Raw genomic sequence first — 23,765 nt, forward strand, 5'->3', positions numbered from 1 at the left:
CTGAATTTCCTGGACTGTTTTGCTCTCATTCGAGTCTAGTGTTCAAATGTAGCTGTATCTTTCCTAGCTTGATCCTGCTATTCTCAGTGTTTGTCAATGCCCTAACATTTTATAGCTCAATCTTTTACCTCTATTTATTGCTCTAGCACACACTTTACAGTACACTTCACTGTCACTGTTTCACTGCCCACGGCGATATGAGAAGGCCTCTATTGTCTTGTTTCCAGCCACTTACTTTGGAATGTGTACTTTCCAATGCTTTTCAGTTAGACCTGGAAAAGAAATCCTGAGCAAATTTCCATGAAATAAATATGACAGAACTGATTACTTGAAGCGTACAGAATGAAAGTAATGAATTTGGATGTTACATGCAAAGGGGAAAGTGTATAACATTTGAAAAACGACTTTATCAAGGTTATTATAAATATTACTTACCATACTGGCTGAAATGTAAATTAACTAGACATTATGTAGACATTAGAAAGAATATTGGAAAACAGACATGTGGACAAATGAAAGAGTTTAAAAATAAGCACACACAAGTCTGCAAGTCAGCCACCCAGCTGTGGAGACGAAAGACCTCCAGCTACCCACACGTTATGAGTTCTAAGATTTTTTTTTCTTTCATGATTTCAGCATTTTTGCACATTTCCGGGACATAATGTTCATTTTACATAATGATGGAATGAGAACTAGAAAATTATCTCTTACCATTTGATATTAAGGACTAATTTTCCTGAAATAGGAACTTTTAAGAACCAAGTTTTTTTTTAAGATTTTGTGGGGAAAAAGGGGATCATTTGGGAACCCTGGTGTATGAACATTTTTATTAAACAAGGTTTGGCAGTGTTTGGTCTGGTCAAATCTGCTGTGAAGACAAGATGTAGAACATAGGATTGACACGTTGGTGTATATGACTTGAACCTACCAGGGATCATGTAAACAAGAGTAATGTGAAGAAACTATTTCAGCTTCAGTATATTTTAGTTGATGCATTATTAAGGATAAGGAGTGAAGGACAGGAGGAATTACTTTTTAATACCTTCTCGTATTATACATTGCGCTTTTCCTCAGTACATTTTGTGTAAGAACTTTTTTGTTCCATTTTTCATATATAGCTCCCATCTCTGGAAATTTGAAACCAATCAACATGTTCTTGAGTTACTCCCAACACTTGTATTCGGAAATTTTTCTGAAATTCTACTTTTACAGAGGTATCTTAATTTGTACGAAACTAATGTTCGATAATTATCATTATTGGGTACTTCAGTACGTCAAAACAAAAAGAGGAACTAACAGTAGAATGCATACAGTACAACAAATTCTACAAAATATACTTTACTATGAGTCCCTCAGCACACAATCATAAAACGTACTCTTATTTTGAACAAACTATTCTGAGACATGTTGATGTCGATCTCCACCAGTATTGTCAGTGCACTTGAATTTAAGTATATTGTGCTCGAATTTCGCAGAGTGGTCTAGAAATCGGTATTTTTCATTAAGTAAAAATCATAGACTTGAAAAATTACGATGTGCGTGGCTGGCAAACGATAATGTGTAATGGTCAGATACCGTGCATCTGCTTTGACGAATGCCTCCGGTCCGTGGTTGTCGATTGAAGAAAGTTGGTAAAGTCGTTCTAATTCTCGTATGAACGTAGTGACGTAGAAATTTCATAAAGCATTGTTGCGCTGTTTGTCCTGGGGCTGACAACATTTCTGTGTAGGAAATGATTACTGAAATACATTGTAACATATGTGCGGGAGGGAAAGAAAAACTTTGATGTTTTCTCCGTACGGGACAGCGTTTTGTAATAGCGGTGTCATGATGGCAGTTGCGTGAAATTCCTATTAATCTTTAAAATTCTATAGCGTATCCGCCTTTGGCATGGGAGACCTGGGTTCAGTTCCCTTCACGAACTCGTGTGGTTCGGATTCCCGTTAAGCTATAGATCTACGACTCACATACCCCTGCTGAAATGGACGCTAAACTGAAATCAACTCACTAAATTCTATAGGTTATGAATGAATAATTTTTTCTGTATATTCGAAATAAATATGTATTTGTACCCCATTGTATAGAAATGGTGTCATAGATTTTTAAGTAACCTTGTCAACGTAATTTTTGTATTCAACTACGAATGATATGACAACCAAGACATGAAGAATGCCCAAAACTAAACACAGAAGTCTGGTACAAAAGCTTTCAAACTGTTTCAAAATGATCTTAAAATTTAGAGATGATGTTCTACCGTGTTTGATGCAAAATATACCTGCCCGTTATCTAATAAAATTCCGCATAGATAGTTAGGCTTAGAAATGAAGTTACATGCCTGCCTACACTTGTGTACTATGGTTTTATCCAGTAAGTGAAAGGATATATTTTTTATTTAAGCTGTTTTGTGAAGCAGTGTAATTTAAGATGCACTGTATTTTGTTATATCGGGTCTGATTTCTTTTGAAAAAGACTAGTAGATTTTTAGAATCACATAGATAGATAGTATTTTAGAACTATATCCTTTGCAACAGAACTGCATTTACTGAAAAAGCAACACTGTTTGCTATTTCCTACAAGAACAGCCACTAGTAATTTACTTTAGAAATTGCGTATTTCAGTTAAATACTGTGGAAAGACATTTAAGCATTTTATAGGCATTGTAGCTCCGTTGTTCACTTCAACGTTAGGTGATAGTGTACTTGCAGGTGAATATGGAAGAACACTTTCCTGAAATGCCAAGAGTGGTGGTGCTTGTTGGAGGGCGATGTATATTTAGTTTTTTTTTTTTCTCGTCACCATAATTTGTTTCTCCCGTATGTAGAATTCTGACACTATTTTTACGCACACAGAACAAATAGAAAATGTATTTATCTTTAGCGTTTTTCTGACGCGAATAGGTTCTTTTATCATGATCCATTCAAAAAGAGAACAGGAGATAAGCAAAGCTTTCCTATTTCTTTCCTACATATGACAATATATTTCAGTAATCATTTTTTCCGTACAACGACTTTACCACAGAAGGATGTGAGTTGGTGGATTATCGTATATTGGTTGTGCAGATTTCCCATATCATACAATATGTTGAAATTTTGTTGGGCTACGCCGAAGTTGAAAATTAAGGATGTGAATTTGACGAAAATGTACTTTCAGAAGGCAGAAACAAAGGCAGATTTCTTGTATAAAAACAGGGTATTTCTTTCACGTTTCCGGGCCGGTTCTGCAACAAGTGAACGGAAAACGAAATATGCTGCATAGCACGTTACTTCATGGGGATTGGAAAATACTGCTTTCTACAATTTTGTTTACCGTTATTCCGTAAATTAGTTAAAAAAATAAGAGGTATAGAAAACATAAACGAATGTACTTTGTTAGTACTTAAGATATTCTTCTTTCACAGCAAAAGATGGATAATCGAGAGTACAAGACTGCAGCAGAGTTTGCAGCTGACGTGAGATTGATATTTACCAATTGTTACAAGTACAATCCTCCTGACCACGATGTTGTAGCTATGGCTAGGAAACTTCAGGACGTTTTTGAAATGAGGTTTGTATCAAATACGTAAGTTTCAAGTTACATAATGTTTTCATGATAAATGCTTTTAGATAATTTAAAAAATCAATAAAAAGTAAATAAAACTTCATTTGGTAGTTAAATTAGTGAAAACTAGTGTCTAACACACATTGTAACGTCGTTGGTTTTTGACCTGATGTACGCCTAGACATCCGAAAATGGAAAGTGTATTTATTCAGTTTATATATTGACAGGCTTGTGGCGATCTTAAGTCTCTGCAGCCTTTTTCTAGCGCATTAGTATCCATACGTTGTTGTAAAATGTGTTGATACCCAACTGGTTATAACTTTATGTAAATTGTCAAGTAGCCGAGCGCATGTTACTCGGCAGATTTTAAATATGGAGGATTTTCTGTGCCTGTACCTTACCACGCTGTTAATTCAAAACAATCATTAGTTTAATTGTAGTGCCGGTAGGTTTCAAGTTAGGTTAATATGGGGAAATTACTGATCTATTATATTGAAGGGAAAAATCGTCTCATGTCGCTGAAACAACATAAAAATAATTTTCTCTTGATGGAGGGCCCTCTTCAGAATCCACCAAGAAATATCGATATTTTTTTGTTCTTGTATAAAAGGATGGATGGGACGTAGGGAAAAACTAAACATAACATTTAACTAAATATTACCCATTGTAACTTTTAGGGTTTCCAGCTAGTTCGTACGAACATTATTTTGACAGATTAATGGTCTAATATATTGGCACAAGAAAAAAAAACTGTTGAAATAATGGAAACAGTTGTTATATTTTCATTTGAGGCCAGCACTCCCTTCCGAACCCCCCACTGATAACACGATAATCTTTAAATTAGGTATCCTCTCATATTAAAAAATTAAGGATTAAATAAGTTAAAAATGATACTTAAAGAAAACTAGGAACACCGAATAAATAAGAAATAAACATTTTCCGACAATTAAAATATATTTTAACAAATAAGTCTTGTTTTAGTATCACAATAAAGAGAGAACTAACACAGGAATAGTGTGTGAAAGTATTTGTTCGGTTATTGGTCAATGCTATAAAAGACATTGATCTATAACCATTGGCGAATCAAAGGGAAGGACGAAGGGACGTTTGCCGCCCTAGCGGAACCATTAACACTGTATTTAAGTACTAATTTGTGGCAGCTCCAAATCAGCAGTGGAAAATTTCACGGCATGATCGTCTCCATAGAAGTCTATTCTGTATCCGCCCCAGCGAACAGCTTGAGGTTGAATCTGAATCATCGTAAAGGCCGTCCACATATTACGTAACGCTATGTTTGACCAATTTTACCCACTCCCTCCCCCTTCTAACACTTAGTAACACAAGGCCGAACCTCTTTCTCGTTTATGATGCAACACTTATTTTCACCAATTGTGCTTATTTTTGGGGTTACTATAGTAAATATTTTAATGGTATAGCTTTCCATTACAAATGCTTGTATCCTGAATATATTTGTAGTGCTTTTCGCTTATTTTTGGGATTATTACAATAAAAATACTGTTCTTAATGATATAACATTTCATTACAAATGTTTATATTCGATATTAATAAATAAAATAACTATCATGGAAACAAATTTTTGTGTTGTATTCAGAAAACGAGCAAAAGGTTATTTCCTAAATCGCGATTCTGAAATTAAAATATCGCAGGCATTGGCTGATATAGTACAGTACATTTGGATCTCAGTCTCCGTATAACTTGGAATCGTTTAACATTAGTTTTACGGGAAGAAAAAAGGACGTCATTTCGAGCAAATTTATTAAAGTAATTCAAACTTCATCAGATAAGAAAACGACCATACGAGCCCGTTACAGAACGTTCAAGAAAGAAATGGTTGATTTAATTCAAAAAAATCATTATGAAAAATGGAATGTTATGAAATAACTGGAAACCCAAGCAAATAGTAAAAGTGTCAATCCGAAAATTGCTTCTGATGATTCTAATGATGAATTTGCTGTATAGATTTTGACTGCGATCCGACGTAAAATTTCAAAATCAGTTTTGCGGATCCCACTTTATACAAAAATCCCTGTCTCATATAGCTTTGCTACTGATGCAAGACTGTAATCAATCAAACTAAAGAAACTGATTTTATGCGTTTCGAACAAACTTGAGTTGCAGGATAGATTTGGCTCCAACTCAGTTTTTATAAAATATTTTTAGATATGGGGGCGTTCAGAGCAAAAGGAATATAAGTACATTTTCAGAAAGGCTCACATTTGCTCAGCAAACGTAGTATCTTCGTAGCTAAGGGTACGAAATAAATGAAACAAAAACCACATGAAAGGGTATGGACTAGAGTTTCATAGGGTAACCGCTAGATAGATGAAATGGGGAAGGAGCATCGGCGCAAATCTGTCTTCAACATTGGGAAGGGGGGGGGGGTAAGACCGTTCCCATATTTTATATATATAAGCGATGTTCAAAATATTTATGAAGTTGAAAAACAATTGTCTTCAGTGGCGTATTTAGGAGGCTATCGGGCTCAAGCGCCCCCCCCCCCCCCCCCCCGAAATAAATTTGTTAGATTTTCGCATTCCACGTACAATAATCCTTACCATTTCTAAGAATGTCATTGACTTTCCATTTTCTTCTGCTCTTCAGAAATAATACTGTATTTGTCAAATTTCATTCCATGTAAGAAGTGCGTCCTTTTGTTCTTTCTTTCGTTCTTTCCTCCTTTCTGTTTCTTTTTCTTGGCGTTACTTTCTTTCCTTTCGCCTGTCATACTTTATCGACCGTTGTCACTTGCGATTCAAGTCGGCCGTCATCAGTAACATCAAAACTAAGAGGAGTTGATAAGAGAAACTGGTGTTCCACACCAATTTGCGCGGATATCAACATGACAGGACCTTAGTTTTTATAGCAAAGGAAAAATTATATCGCGTAGTTATTTTTAAAAGAAGGAAATATTTGAATTAAAGAAAATCAAAACCGGGGAATAATTAGGAAGGCCAACAGGATGCTTCCTTTTTCTTGTATGAATAGAATAAAGGGTTAGATTCACTCCTAAATTTTTATATCATATCATATAGGATTTATCGGTCTGCAATTCTTGCCATTATAACTTCAATTTATGCATAAATTAAAATATATTTAATTCTCAAACTCAGATGGGCAATTGCCCACTTCCTTCTTGTGTTAGGCTTAGCCCCTCGAAACAAAATTCTAAATACGCCTTATTCTAGAGAAGAGAGATGAAACTCATTACGGTAGATGAATCTGATTTCGAGGTGAACCTGTTGTAGAGTATATTATATATTAGGCGATGTAGATGAAGTAGTAGTACATATCAGTATTACAAATCACTGCCGTGAACACATTCTGAAATCTGAATGTATGCATATTTATAATTTGTTTGTTTCTAATTAGGCATCCACAAAGATCCACGTTAAAATTGCTTTATAATAATATAATATAAATAATGACTTTCCCAAAACTGTGAAGAAAGAATATCGATTATATGACGGAACAATACTCTTTGAGCAAAATGATGATGATCTCAATAACATTACAGGAATCGTTACAGAAATCTGACGCATGTCATATACTCTTTAGTTAACATATGTAACCTTAAGATTATGGAGAAGAATATTCCAGCAATTGAATTCTTTTCTTTGCTTGCGAAGCATCCTCTCAAAAGAAAAATTGGAACACGCGGAAATACGTAGGAACAAACCATGGTTCGAACTAGCAGAAAAAAGAAAACAGGTAAAATTACGTTGTTTACAAGATCCGTACAAAATTTCGTAGACATCAGGCGGGAAACTTCAAAAACTTCTAGAACAAAGAAACGCGATTTTTTGAAAGCTAAAATTTAGGAACTTGAAGATAATAGTAAAAATAAAAACATTCGGGACATGTATAAAGAGATCAACGAATTTAAGGAAGGCTATCAACCTCGTGCTTATGTTAAAGAAAGCTGATGAAACAGTTTTCGCTGATACAGATAGCATTTTAAATAGACGGAAAGATTTGCTTAACACGCAGTCAAAAACTAATGTATGCGGAGAGAGGGAGATACACACCGCAGAACCGTATATTCCAGAACCCAACCGAATAGAACTAGAAATCGCTATAAAGAAAATAAAGAAACACAAATCTCCGGGTGTAAACGAAATTCCGGCTGAGTTAATTTTAGCTGAGGCGAAAAATTGTGGAACAAGATACACAAACTCATTCTCCTTATCTGGAACAAGGAAGAATTGCCACAACAGTGGACAGAATCAATCATTGTTCTAATTCACAAGAAAGGCGACAAAACTGACTGTAATAATTCTCGAGGCATTTCTCTTCTGTCAACATCCTGTAAGATCCCTTCAAATATTCTATTAGCAAGATTGATTCCATACCCAGATGAAATTATTGGATATTATCAGGATTTTTTATCTGTTTAGGTTATACTGTTTAGGTAGAATAGGTCGAATACATCAATGAAGTATTTGCTGCCTCGATATCATTTGGTGTTATTACTTGACCAGCGAACGAGTGCGAGCGGCCGGTTTTGGAACTAAAATGCAAGCAGTGTTTCTAACCGGATTAGTTGTAATTTATCACAGTTTTTTTTTTTGGTCCTGTTCGTAATAAACCACTTCACGCATATCCTCAAGTCAGGGGCAGATCCAGGGGGCGGGGCGATCGGGGCAATTGCCCCCTCCCAGAATAGGACATTTTTTTTATTTTAAAAATAAAACCTAAGAATTATCACCTTTGTATTATAAATTAAAAATAAAACCTAAAAGAGGTAGGCCTTACTCTTTTCTAAAGTTTTTTGCAATACACTCTTACCTTGATTTGATTTCGAACGACCACCTCCCAAACATTCAGCCTGGATCCGCCTCTGGCTCAAGTTAAGGTACACAGTTTCAAAACTTATTGAAGTTATTTGCAGAACATCTTAAATAACATGCAAAAATACAACTACAACAAAAATACACCCTCCATATTAACTTGCGAACTAACTAGCGATCACCGTTTTACAGGTTGCTCCTGTTTTATGACATCGAATAAAACGTAATTAATTTTTATACAATCTGCTTAATACACGGTAGAAGCTCACTGAATTGTCAATTGTGCTATGTTGTTCTTAAATTGGTAATTTCCATTCATATATCACTATTTACAATACATCTGCATTACTGCAGGAATGGTTCACTACAACCACATAACTTACGGCGTTCTTTATTAAGCGAAAAGAGATTAGGCTATGCATAACATCCAAACTGCAACTTTTAAAAACCGTTGGATACACTGCAGAGTAAAACTCTCCGCTCCCCTGTTCCACCGTGCTTGCCAAGAAACTGATGTAAACACAACAGCAGCGCCATCCTCCCAAAACCGCACTGCTATCCTAGTCAGGTAATAGTTTGTGTGATTTTTATTTCTCTTATCATTGATTGAGCACTTAGGAATGGTAACTGAACGTCTGCTGGATACCTGCAATCAAAACAGTACTTTCAAATGTTTTTTCGTAGTTCATTTTGTATTGGGATGATAATGGTCGTGCTCATAAGGACACAGCTAGAAATATTTATTTTTTTAAAAAAAAAGAAAAGAAAAAATATAAACAGGTTTGCCGTTAAGTGGCTTCAAAAAATAGCTTAATGATTTTCAGAAATAAGTATACTCATGCTACATTTAGCTAAATTTATAAACAAAAAGTGAATTTATAAATAAACAGTGAAATATACTAAACGGTCCATAAATTTAATTATATGGTCATAACGAATGGTCATCAAATGAGGAGGGAAGGAGAATTAGTTTACGTGGAACGTAGAAAATTAGACTGTTTTTTTTAAAGGGATTTTGCGATCTGATACACGAAGTACTTTTAATGTAAACTGGTTAAAATAGTTACTGAGGGAATTACAGAGTAATAATACAGTGCGTTCATCATATAACGGAATTGGTTCATAATAATACACTACATTTAGAACAAAATAGTAATAGCGTGAAGAATTATACTAAAATTGAATTCAAAACTCAAATTTAATCCAAATTTACTACAAAGTATTAGCGTCAACAAATAAGTTCACTGCACAACCTTTTTCGAACACCACTTTACAAGGTAATACATCACAGAAATTCTGTTTTTTTAAAAAATCGAAAGAACTTCAGTTTCTACACAGTCACACGTTTAGGATTTAAAATTGTAGGCAACTTCCTGTAGGGAAATAATTGTATAATCAAATTCGTATTTGTACAATCCGCGGCAAAAAACCTGCAATATAAGGATGTAAGTTTATTGTGAAACTACGCCTAACAGCACAGGGAATGAACATAACGTCTAAGTGGAACGAATCACGCCAGGATAAACCTCGGCCTCCTCCCGTGCACACTTATTTTGGAGCAAAAGACTTCGTCATTTCACAATAAACTTATATGCTCATGTTGCAGGTTTTTTGCTGCGGATTGTACAAATGTTGCTCAGCCTCTTTGTAATTTCGGCGTATTTTGTGTTTTCTGACTTCATGTCTGCCACTGATATGTTCCACTCGAATAACACTACGATTACTCTCTTTGCAGAGCATTTAGAACTAGGATAATGAAGGGTGCGCAAATTCTACATACGGCTGGAATCCCCGATGCTCTTACCTTATTTTCATCCTCCTTCCCCCTCCCCCCTAATGTCAATAAAATCCTTGCATTTTGACGCTGCCATTAATAAATGTTATACATAAGTATACTCATAGTAAGTTCCTAATAAAATTTCTAGCTGCTATTGGTATCAACATAAATAAAGCATTAATCACTTGCTTCTAATATTCGTAAAATGAGAGGGAAAAAACATGAAAATTTTCAACATTCAATAAACTTTGGTTTGTTCTTAATATGTGAAAAGCCTGTTCCTCTAGAAAAACTAGCTGTCTACATCCTTAAATGACTGTATTGGTTGCTGTATGTGTTGCGTATTACATTAGTGGTTACGAGTTTTATATACATGGAGTTAGCCTTTGCCGTTGGACTTAGTTCGTAACATTATTGCCAACTATTTCTGCATCGTCCCAGTTTCGTGTGATAGTAGCGAATTTCAGAACTAAGGCAAGTGAATGAAAAATACACAAGACCTAAACAGCAAATACAATACCGAAAAACCCAAAAATCATCTGGTGACAAGCCTAACCGGCGTAGGACATAAAATGTAGGTCTAGTGCTTATATTTGTTGGTCTTACAAACGTTACCAGCGAAGAAACTAGGAGGTCTTGTTCATATTAAAGTACTCTTACAATACAGATGTGTAAATTATCATCACAAAAGCGAGGGTTCTTATGCGATTATTGTGGTTGGAAAATAATTAAAATAATATTCAGTTCGCAATAAATCGAGTCCTTCACCTTTGAGGAAAGATTTGGGTTTCATAGTGTACTCTTATCAGTCCTGGACACTAGTTTTTATTTATTGTAGGTATGCAAAAATTCCTGATGAGCCAACGCCTGAGGCTTCAGTAGAAAAATCTTCATCAAGTACATCAGAAACTGGTTCAACATCCAGCACTACGTCAGAATCAGAGGACTCAGAAGAGGAGGAAAGGAAAAGGCAGTTAATGATTATGCAGGAACAGGTAAACGTCGAACTTTTAAGTATGCCTTTTAAGGAGGTATAGGTTAAGATCTTGAAGTACGTGAAATGATTAACCCTTTATCGATGTTGTTGTATATTTGTACAGATACAAGAAGTAAAGGTAGTGGCCATGGAAGCATTTCCTCTTGCTTCTCGGCATACAAGAAAAACTGTTGCAAATATACAATAATATCGATAAAGGTCTAATACGAGTTAGTCATGTTCTGTAAGACTACAGCTTGATGGTAATAAAGATTTTGTCGTTAGGATATAAAGAATGCAATATTTTCTTTGTAATACGAAAAAATAATTCCTCTATGATGTAATGTTAGCAGGCATTCTAGTAAGAATATTTTTTCATTACTTTCCTTTTGTGGTTTTCTTTCACGCGCATTTCCTTCGTATTGTAACGTATATTATCTGAGCAGATTGGGCCAAATAACTTTTCACAGCAATTTTCTAAAGCATATCGAGGTAATCCTCATGCTTAAATGAATGAATGGTGAATGGTTAAAGTAGTTTTCTCCACAATGTGAGTTATCTTTTCAGGAGTCCGTATTTATCGTTACTTCGGGATAGTGATTGAAATATGCGCGTTGTCGGCCTCAAGTAATTGGTACAGAAGTTAACTGTCTGTTGATATTTTTACCTCAGATTTTTTTTTTCCTTCGTCGTTTGCTTTCTTTGCGTGCGGGTTGTCTCTCCTGGGAACTTCACAAGCTCTGAAGGCCAGGACCACTCATAATCTAAGAGAATTGTTTTGTATCAAAATGCCGCGGTAGTGCGTTCCAGAATATCTAGAAAATGGTCCAAACTATCTGTTGTCGCACAACGCGGAGGTGACAACTTCAGTAATTTGCTCGCAATGAACACACGATAGAATGAGTTTCGAGTTGCGTAGTCCAGGAAGTCAAAATTGCAGTAGAAGCTTTTCAAATAGTTTGTGATTGAGGAATCATTACTGAATAACATATTCAAAATCGGACCACGGGAACATCCCCAGAAACGATTTTCAAAATGATCGATCATGGTTTAAAAAAGTTGCATCTATCTAGCAATTTTTTTCTGTATTTCGGGATCCTCTCATGCGATTTTGACGATTTTTGTATTAAAGTAAAGGTCGTTTTTACGTACTATATTTTTTATTATGAGCATTGGTATCGTATCTCGTACAATTTCTTGTGAAAAACGAAATTTTAATTTTAAAATATAATTTCTTACATACATACCTTAAATAATTGTCTGGATCTCGGGTTTCTGCAATCGCATTTACATGAAACATTTTTTGAATGAAAGCTATATATAAATGCTAAAGTTTCTAATAACACTTTTCTCCTATCTTACACCGTTTCGTGTAATAAAAAAAAATATATATATATTTATTAAATCATTTAAGCTCAATAAATTAACAGTATCATTGCCACTTGACTGTGTTCTGTATATGTGAGAATGTTAACAATGTCATCCTTAATTTTAAAGAAAATCGTACAACTTGTTTGTGCTTATCCTTTTTGTATGCATGAAGTAAAACTTCATCCACATCGAAAAGTTGCGCATTTACTCGTACAAGAATAGAGTATCACGTTAGGTAAATGCTATATCACAAAGTGTGGGATAGTAGGAATTATTCTTTATATACCAACCCCACTCTTCAGCCGTCATTTCCACTTCTGTAGATTTCTAGATTCTTATTTGAAAGTATGTACGAAAGCTATGGTACGTACTTTGTAGACTAATCAGTACGTGGTAAGCGTTCAGGTGTAACAAATGGTGTAGCTGCAACTACCTTCTTAAGTAACATTCGATGGCGTAGTACATTTGTATATTCCAATTTGACCTGCAGTCATATAACAGAAGCATTGCTTTTCTTCCAGCAGCCTCAATTTCAGACTGTTGACAAGAATCAGAACAAAATACACTTGACACTGAACAGAGGTCACTATTCTTGAGTAGCTTGTTAATAGCCGAGAACCTTTCAGTTGAAAAAAATCGGGAGGCTGTGTCACAGACTGAAAGCATGCATAAATATCAGAAACTCGCATATATCATGACTGAATAATAATTTAATGAGGAGAATATCATACATAGGATTGGGAGATTGTCCCCATCTTATATTACTGCGATAATATTACTTGAAATCTGTATTATTTGCATGATACAGAGGCAGAATAAGCAAGTCACTAAATTCCCCAATGACTATTGTATTTGCAGTGTTGAATTCTGACTTTTGTACAGGGGGGGGGGGAGTTCTAGATTGCAATAGAACAGCAAGTCTCTCGCTAGAAAACTCGCGATTTGTTATTGTCTGGTCGGTTGTAATAACCAGCATATTGCCATTTCCCCCTAACTAACGTTAAAAAGCGATTGTGTGTGTCTGTATCTAATTTCCAAGTTTTTATTTAACTTCGACTTTATTCAAGAACGAGGTTTGTTAATTAGAACCTAGGTTGGACAAAAGAAGAAACTAATTTTCTTCATATATATCGTAAGACTTCTATTTCCAAAAAAAAAAATAAATAAATAAATAAATAAATAAATAAAAAAAATAAAAAATAAAATAAAAAAAAAAAACCAGTGCATGTGTATTGATATTCTACGGGAGGCTCATATCTATTCTAGTGGGGCTCAGCTTCCCTTGAAGATGCTTGAATTCATCACTGGGTATTTGCTTTTTCAGATGATGAAAATGCAGCACGAACTATATCCATTTCACCATCTCCAGTTGCATTGTGCATAGTGCATCCACGATCGCGTAACTTTTCAGTTGTTAGGTAAATCATTGCCTGTTTGTTCTTTGCATTACCTAAAATTGTTCTCTCTTGCCAACAAACTTCATATGACGATTGAAATTAATGTCCCTACTGGTGTTGATGCAGCGTCTTCTGTGAATCATATCCTTGATAGTTGGATAATCACTCTAACCGTCGAAAACAGTATATATTTTCCCGTATGATTTCAGGGTGAAATCTGCATAAGAAGCTGCAATGTTCATAATTACAGTCAGTAGCACCATTATTTCGTACAACTCAAAACATTGCTTTTAATAGTCAATATTAAAGAAACGGTACCTAATGCGAACACTTACAAAGGCGAAAAACGAGTCACGAGACAATTTTGGTCTTCATTTTTAAGAAGGGAAAAATAGGGAATATTTGTTATTTTGAACTTAGTGTAAGACAACGAGTTTCCAGAAAAACTGAGAGAAATTTTATATATTCTTCTACGTCTGAGAATTTCCGTCAAATGCGCTTACATTGTAATGTGTTTCGTTCTTTTCAGCTGAAGGCGATGCAGAAACAAATAGAAATGTTTGTGGAAGAAAGTAAAAAAAAGAAGAAAAAGAAGGAAAAGAAGAAAAAGGCGGACAAGGAGAAAGACAAAGATATCAAGTCTATTGTGAATGATAATCTTGGTGCTAATGTTCCCACAACAAACACGCCAGTGGACGTGAAACCCCTTATGAGTACTGGTGATTTAAAACCTCCAGCCCCTACTACTGCAAAAACACCTAAAACTAAAACTCAAAAGTCAGCGAAATCTACAAACTCTCAACCAAAGAGGCCTAAAACAAACTCTAGGTCGAATAGTAAGAAAAAGAGCGCAACCCAAGCGCCAGCAGTAGTGTTTGATTCGGAAGATGAGGACAATGCGAAGCCAATGTCGTATGATGAAAAGCGACAGCTTAGTCTTGATATAAACAAACTTCCAGGTAAGACAATACGTGAAGTGAATCAGTGCACTATATATACATACGGGAGTTTATCAGTGTTAAAATTTTCTCAGATCCTAGTCTGCGTGTGTGTGTGTGTGTGTGTGTGTGTGTGTGTGTGTGTGTGTGTTTACAGGTAAGAAGTTTTTTCGTAATGTAGCCTTTTCGACAAGTAATACTAAGTCTGTGGCGTAGTACCTTAAGTAATATGTAGAAGGATCTCGTCTGTAATTTTCTGATGTACACTACAGAAGTGTTCTTGCTCTTTTTCAGTCAGTGTAATAACTGTGACTTAGTAATTAGAATATAACGTGATGAATGCTCGTTTGTGCTAGTAAATTTTCCGAAATACCTGACGGTCTATTTAAGTTCGATGTTAGCCTGTAGAATTTTGAGCGAAAGATCAAGTATGTAGTCTTGTGTAGCTAGTCATAAGGCTAATATATATAAATTTTTATGAACGCGGGAATAATTTTTGAAATTAGTCGCTTATTTTTATAGCCCGTCACTGCTTCGAGTGTATGTCCGAAAAGCTTAACCGACATCCTTACGTCCGTCGAATCTCCTTACAACTGACATCCATTTTCATTCCATTCTGTTAACGAGCAAGTTGCGTATTCTGTGTTAGAAGTAGAACACCTGGACAATTCGTCCGGTTAATTTTATAGTGATATGTAGAAAACTATCATAAAATGAGAAACAAGAAGATAAAAACCAAAATATGTCATACTACATCATGCGAGATTGAAGTCTGTGGAAGGTATACCGTCAAGAGAATAGAAACAAACGGAAGAGAGTATTAGACACGCGCTCGTTTTCTAGTAGATAACATAACGTGTTCGCGTATCAGTGTTCATTTGAACATGGGTTTGAATCCTTTACAGTAAGATTATTATTATTATTTTATTGAAAGAAGATAGTCTGGATTTTCTTGACAAAAGAGTATTCGTATTTGAATATTGAAATTTATATCACAGCTATCTAATATAGTATTACCTGACCAGGATATTAGTGCGCTTTATTGAGGTGGTCGGTGCCGTTGTGTTTACATCAGTTTCTAGGTAAGTGCGGTGGGACAGAGGAGCGGAGAGCGTCACCCTGCAGTGTATCCAACGATTTCTAAAAGTTGCAGTTTACATGCTACAAGTAGCCTAATCTGTTTCACTTAATAAAGAACGCCATAAATTATATAGTTGTTATTGAATGCAGGAATGATTATTCCTGCAGTAATGCAGATGTATTGTGGATAATGACATATGCACGAATATTAACAATTTAAGAACAACATATCAGGGAATTGAGTTTCTACCATGTATTAGGCAAATTGTATAAAAATTGATTACTTTTTGATTTCATTATAAGACAGGAGCAACCTGTAAAATACAGGAATAACTATGTCAATGACTAAAAGATTAATTAGAGTTGATAGCTTAGAGATTTGCGCAATATCTTGTAACTGTAAGTTTAAATCAAGTTAAGGCTCGCAATGCTTGTGTTTGTTTTAAATGTATGTTTATCGGTTGGTAAATTATTTTCTCGAGGTTTAGCCAAGGAAGAATTCCGATCCCTTCACACTCGAGAACTGTGGAAGTTCTCTCCGTTGGTCTATTGGCTAGCTCATGTGCCTTTGTTGTACGTGGTTCTGGGTTGAAATCCCATTAAGAGCTCAAAAATTAATTTTACTATCTTTCACTTTCAGTAATCATCTGTCTCCTCTAGCATAAAGAGCATAATAACGGGACATTAAACTAAAGAAATTTCATTTCATTTTTTCGATGAATGTGAATCCTTTTGGGGAAAAGAAGGTGAAGAAGAAATTTTTCCTTAATTCTTTAAAGGGCTATGGGATTAAATAGCTTACCTTTCGGCATTGACTTGTAAACTCTGATTACAGTGCATCTTTCTTTTAGGATTATTATCGTAATCCACCTTTTGGTAAATATTGATAAAACATCAGCGTATGGGTAATGTAAGTATCATTGCTTCAACACATAATAAACTCACAATTTTTATTTATGAGTACAAAAATTTCCCTTGAACTCCCTCTGAATTTCTTTCATACTCTAGGTCTCACGTGACAAAGAATTAATTCTACTGTCTGTTTTCATACACAATATAATCTTAAAACTTGGGAGCCTAGTGTTATCTTTGTGTCTGTAACACATAATCATTTGTCGATTGACTTCGGAGGACTGAGTTTAGCCCGTAAGCACAAGCTGTATATAGAACAAACATATCAGATGTACAGTCTTGTTTAACAAAACCTGCCCCTCCCCTCCCCTTATCTGAAAGGCCTTATGTTGTTATCCACATATGAAATTCAAATACAAAGGCAAACGTCTTTAAACAGCTGTATTTTTATTTTAAGTCGAAGTATTAAAATGTGCTACGTATGGTTGCAAGATTTTGTAATACTGAATTAGGTGCCAAACATTGGCGCTCATCATCATTCTTCATAAATTGATGTAAGAAGCGGCCGCGTGATTTCCAGCCAATTTTTCATCACGGGTATCTTTGAGCAATGAGAACAGTGGAAGACACTTCGTTCTTCGAACTTGATACAAGTGGTTTTCCTATAAATACGTATCTGTTTACTCTAATCAGTTTCAGAAGCAGCGTAAATTTTATAACATAATGCCTGTAAGCATTACCCTGACAATATATTTTACATTTTTTTTTTAATACATAATTATTTTTTTTTCGTGAATTTCACTGGAGTTCAATACCTTGAAAGAACAAGGAATCTTCAATTGTCAGGCATCCCACTTTAAACTTTAATCGCTCCCCTATCGCTTCGAATGTAACATTAGGTATATTTCTTTTAAATATAGTTTTCAAAATATGGCAGAAATATTAATTTTTAAAATTACCAAACCATGCTAAATAATGACAGGTTAGACATCAGAGAGAGTTATCTTTATCTACCATCTCAGTCAGGGGCGGATTCAAGTCTCCTTCAGAGGTGGTTAGTGTGTGGCGGCGAAAGATTATCAGTTTCTCTCTAACCGGATTTTTGCAGCATATCCGAAAATGATCTCAATGCAAAAGAATTTTGTTACTCAAGACACTGCTTAGACAGTCGATCGGAGATTACATGGCCCAACTTGATCGCAATTTCGAATTAATTCTTACCTCAAAACTACACAATAGAACTGGCTTTAAACAGCCAAAGCGCAATTGCCAAAGTATAACTTTGATTCACAAAGATAAACTTCGAGGTTTTGTTAATAAAAGAAGTAGGAATACCTTACACTCGAATGCTACGAAGTTCGTAGTGTTTCTTTGTACAACACTGAGGTTTATTCGCAAGTTAATGCCAAATTAATATGGAGGGTGTATGTTTTTTGGAGTCCCTTAAATTGTTCTGGAAATAACTTATATAATTTTGAAATCACTGGCATCTCTAGCATGTAAAATTGGGGGGGGGGGGGGGGCATCAAAGAAAGTGATTTCAATTGTACTACCTACCCGAACCTGTGTATAATATTCGATTCCATTTCTCACCTTTCTGCTTATCTTCACGGACTCCCTTATTTATATCAAGAACTCTGTTATAATCGTTTCACACCCTGAATATTATATTGCAAATAAATATAATAGTATTTATATGTTATTCTGTTATATATATATGTATGTCTGTATATATCAATTAAATTATAATAAAATATTAAATGTTTTGTGCTTCAAAATATTGGGGGGAACGCGTCCCCCCGCCAGAGACGGCCGTGTTTGAAACTGTGTTTGTCGTAACTTGAACATATGCGTGAAGTGGTTTATTACTAACAGGACAAAAATAACTCTAATAGATTAATTACAAGTAATCCGGTTAGAGACACTGTTGTTTGTATTTTAGTTCCAAAACCGGCCGCCCGCACTCGTTCGCTGGTCAAGTAATAGATTCGAATATATATTGTATATTACACAAATTAGCAGCTGGGACACGAATCGGGAACAAAGCTTGCGGTTACCCAAATCCTGGTCACTGTGAGGCAGACCATGTCACTTCCTATTCCGATTTCCTCTCATTATCATTTGCATTGCCACACGACGATCGTGGGCGTAAAGTTCCCTCACTTTCTATAGGTTGTCCTTGGTGTGTACTGTTCCAGGCCGACCAGTTTGGTGGACGTCTTCCATAGCGTCCACTCTTCTTGGAAATACCACTCACACACTTAAAGGCGGCAGCTCGTTCTTCGTAAACCGTTGTCAGCATTTCATGAATATCCCTCGCTTATTTTCCAAGTTTGAAACAGAGCACAGAGTCTCTACTGATGCTGGAAATACTTGAATTATACTGGAATTTAATTTTGATACTGGAAATATACTGTAATTTTGACCCATATACTGAAAAAAATTATAAAATCGGTAATTTGTCAACAATACTTTTTTGTAATTGTTTCAATAGTCTTAGAAACAATTTTGTATCCATTAAGGTTGTAAATTTTTCCGAAACAAGAGTTGTATGCATCTTATAATTAGACATTTAAAGCAATGGGTGGAGTGGAGTGCTGTGAGTGGAGTTAGAAAGTCCTTAAATTTTTTTTTTAAAAAAATCATTGTATTTCAAAAAAATTAGGTTAAATAATTTTATTAAAGATAAAGTATTCTTCTGATGGTAAAACAATTACAAACTTGAAATCATCAAGAGTGTGATTATTCGTAAAGAACTTTGAAACAGTCATTGTATTAGATACTGGAATTTTGCTGATAGTTATACTGAATATACTGCAAATATACTGGAATTTTGAAAGTGAAAGTCAGTAGACACCCTGGAACAGCATATTGTCCGTTTGTTGTCACTACGTTTTCACTACACAATGTAGTATTTTACACACAATACGCACACTCGCGCCGGTGCTGCTCGGGACTTTGTTCAGACATGTCTTGACCTGTCCAGCGCGAGGTGTGACGGTGTTGCACTCGTATGACCATGAGCATTAAGACGTTATTCACCAAACTTCTGGGCAGAGGTTATACCTCATCACTAGAGTCCGGATTTTGTATGTAATATCAAACCCCTAAATATATACACTCATGTCCAAAATGATTGTCGCATATCTATAACTGTATTCTTGTTAGAATATAACTTGATAATGATTTTGCAGGGTACTTTTAATACTGATACTATGTGTATAATCGGGAAATGTATGTTTGTGGTAAATTTCATAGAAAAAGAATTATAAATACGAAAATTAGAATGAGTAAAATAAAATGTTGCTAAATGGACAAGAAAGATTTATTTTCGTTTTATTATTCTTATTTACTGCTCTTTTGACATGAAATTTGCCACATACATGTCTTTGCCAATTATACACATACTAACATTATAAGAAATACCAAGCGAATTCGTTATCAAATTATATTCCTACAACAACATATTTATAGACATGCGACAATAATTTTGGACACGAGTGTACATAAAATGTAACAAAAATCTCGTAAAATGTAAGAAATATGTAATATTATAGAAGAATATGTAATATTACATATGTTACATATTTATGAAAACGTAATATTAACACGCGTATGAGTATGCAATATTTAAACGAATTATGAAAATAAAAAGGAAAATCTACTACACTTTATCCTGCTTGATTCAAATCCCCCAATGAAGTGAAATGCTTGAACAGCTGAGACAGCCATACGTTACTGAAGTGACTGATTACAGGGTAATAAAAATCAGACGCGAATGAAGATGTGACTCGGCTAGAGAAACAGGAAAGCCCCGAGAAAAGCAATGCATGCGGCATTTGTACGTCAGAAATCTCATGTGGTGTGGTGTGGTCCCTTTTCAAATCTAGAACCTTTTACACTAAATGCGCATCCGTCACCACGGCCCAATCTTGAAATGAATTATACGCAATATACAAATTTAAATACTAAAAGCAACTTAAAACGAAATGTATTGTTTTATATATATTTATTACATGCAGGGAAAAGCATCTTTTAAACAATACCAGCTGAACTAAGATTGAAGAATATTTCCACTAATGAACATTTTTAATTTGAAATAAAGTACTTGCAAGAGATGTGCCTGCAGTTCAACTGTGTGTTGTTGCACAATGGGTTGCAAGGTACATTTCCAAATGATCAGAAGTAAAATTTTGTCGGCGATCGGATAAAATATTCTTGTATGCAGAGAATGATCTCTCCCATATCACATGAGGTAACAGGAGCGTATTTCAACAGGGGTATGTTGGGGGAAATATCCTCAGGGGGGGTTCTTGTTTCACCACTGACAATCTCACACACTGCCAATAGGCTGTCGTGACCCGGGTTTCTTTCCAGCACTGCATTTAGTTTCGAACTTTTTCTCCCACATCTCCACACACACTTTGCAGCAGTCTCTTTGCATCCTCTATGATTTCCATGAATTCCGGAAGAGGCCGCCCAACAGTCTCTAGCTTTTTAATGCTTGGAAGTAGCCAACCAAAATTGCTGCCTATGTATGCGATATCACACGCTACTTTTGAGTCATTAAACAGTTTCTGAGAAATACCAACTTACACAGTAGACTCCGATGGAAATGAATGAACAACAGGCTTAATTTTTTGAAAATGTTTATTGTAGAAATGTACTGCCTGTATCCAAGTGCCTGCCCCATCGCGTTAGCACAGGCTCCGGAGGAAGTGGCACGTCTGGCAGTTGATCTCTGTAAACTTGAACATGTTGTGGTGCCTCGACAGACATTTCTTTTCGTGGAAGACAGTACTTCTCTTCCATGAAAAAAATCTTATTTTCGATTAATTTTTACACTCCCTCAAACATATTTATAGATTTTTAATCCCCCCCAAATATTTCAATGACATTTCAATAAAAAACTAGTTGATTTACTTCGCAAAAGTTGTCTCTTACCTCTTCAGCAACACGCTGAAGAGCATGAGCTATACGAGTGAAATGAACTAAGTGAGGGTTAAAAAAAAAAAAAATCTGTAGCCGCTTTTAACATGTACACTGCACTGTCTGTGTAGGGAACAAGGACTTTTCTTCCTGAACTCCTCCCGACCACAACACTTTATGACCATCGTTTACAAAGCGAGCAATCGTGGAGTGATTCGCGTTCCAGCAATTTACTCGCAGTAAGATAGGGTTTTTCTGCCCTAATGATATCTATAGATTTTCTATAACAAACTTCGAAATAACACTTTCGAAGAGTGGATTCGTCAGGAATTCGACGCCCGCAGTACTTCTCCAGAAAGGCACGGTATTTTGGCACTTGAACTTTGTTCCAAGGAATGTTTGCTGCTATCATTGCTTGGCACAAATCTTTGAAACACTCACTCACTGAAGTATCTTGATGCATTTGTGTCAAGAGTACGTGTTTTTTTTTTTTTTTTTTTTTTTTGCAGTTCGCAATTTTTTATTTCTTGCATGGAGTGCACGTCGTACATGTTCTAACTGAAATTTCATTGAACAATTTTATATATATATATATATATATATATATATATATATATATATATATATATATAATCACATACTTGGCACAACACCACTTTACCGTCCGTAGTAAACGCATCATCGATAGTTACCCACGACCGCAATTTCGTGGATGAAGTTCAGGCAACCGTAGCCATTTCTAACTTCGACGATCAATACAGAACACTTGCATTTTACAACTGCAATACTAGAGTACTGTTTTCCTCTCATTCAGTTGAACAAGCGAAGTTCTTTGAAAGCTTAGGTTACCTGCTATGATATTGCCATTGTCGCCAGCTTCTTGAACGAACTTTTGCAGTAAATTCCTGGAAGCACACTAGAATACAGTTTTAACTTGAATTGCAGGATTTGCTTTCATCTTTTTCCCGTCCGACCTCCGATAACAATCAAATAGACCAGTGGTGCCCACTCCCCCTTATGTCCATGACGCACCCCCCCAATTGTCTACCCGTAGGTGTTCTTCCATGAAAAAAATCTTATTTTCGATTAATTTTTACACTCCCTCAAACATATTTATAGATTTTTAATCCCCCCCAAATATTTCAATGACGCACTTTGCGTCATAGCCCCCCCTTGTGGGCACCCCTGAATAGACTGCATTTTAGGAATATCTTGACCACTCGCCTGTCAGGCACGTGATCTGTCTTCCTCCAGAGTTGAGAATAAAGGGCGCTGCTAATGTACCCCGGAAGGAGGATTTTTACTTGTTTCTTCGTATATTTCTTTTGTTATCGGCGAAAATTCTGCGAAACATGGTTTGACAAAATAATAATAATAATAATAATAAAAAGGCATTTCTCTTTCGTTAAAGAAACGAAAAGATAGACATGACAAAATTGAATCTAGATGCAAGCCTTGCACAGTTGGAGTTTTTTTAAATTAAAATTTCAGTAAACGCAAAATTTTAAGACAGTTCTATGTAACAAAAAATATGTAGAAACCATAGAAATATGTAATATTGGTCAAAATACGTAATATGAAACTTGAGTTAAAGTACCCTACAGGTGTGAATCACAAACATTTAAGGATTTGACGAATCTGAATATGAAGGGAAAAAATATGTAATTATATTCAAATCCGGACATTGCTCATCACTGAACATTACGTTGCGCCATTGTTGATTAGTCTATCGTGATATTTCATACACAGCGTAGTCAATATACGTAGTATATATGTGTAAATCTTCGATTTCTGACATCCCTGTGTAAGTTCAAACCTATGGATTTCATTTTTTACTGCACGCTAAAAAACATTGACACCAGATGTTTTCCACCAAGATCTTGTGATGGCTAAAATCTGCGCTCAATACAGTACCACGCATTGGGGAATGCATTGTTCTGTCCAAAAGAGGATTTCACTTCTCGATCACATGCCAGTTCTTTCACTTTTTATAACCCCCTTCCTGATTAAGTTACTACCTACCAACTGTGCTTTTATCTACTTCTGTAGTCCGCGTAATTTCAGCATTGGTTTTGTCACACTCACTTAAACGTTCGATTT

The 23,765-nt window shown here is 35.4% G+C and overlaps 2 protein-coding genes across 8 annotated transcripts in view; both read left to right on the forward strand.

The window, feature by feature from the left end:
* Positions 1-23,765, forward strand: part of GAPcenA (GTPase activating protein and centrosome-associated) — a 772,500-nt gene that overhangs the window by 488,167 nt on the left and 260,568 nt on the right. The gene's annotated exons all lie outside the window — the stretch shown is intronic.
* LOC145690564 (bromodomain-containing protein 2-like) overlaps positions 1-23,765 on the forward strand; it is an 85,506-nt gene that overhangs the window by 27,221 nt on the left and 34,520 nt on the right. For both annotated transcript variants that reach the window (XM_081765578.1, XM_081765579.1), the window contains exons 3-5: positions 3,398-3,543; positions 10,961-11,117; positions 14,396-14,825. In XM_081765578.1, the coding sequence (XP_081621704.1) occupies positions 3,398-3,543; positions 10,961-11,117; positions 14,396-14,825 (733 nt within the window). The remainder of the gene's footprint in view (positions 1-3,397; positions 3,544-10,960; positions 11,118-14,395; positions 14,826-23,765) is intronic.

The sequence above is a fragment of the Thermobia domestica genome, chromosome 7 (genome assembly GCF_964235325.1).
Source record: "Thermobia domestica chromosome 7, izTheDome1.hap1.1, whole genome shotgun sequence".
In the NCBI taxonomy this organism is placed as follows: domain Eukaryota; kingdom Metazoa; phylum Arthropoda; class Insecta; order Zygentoma; family Lepismatidae; genus Thermobia; species Thermobia domestica.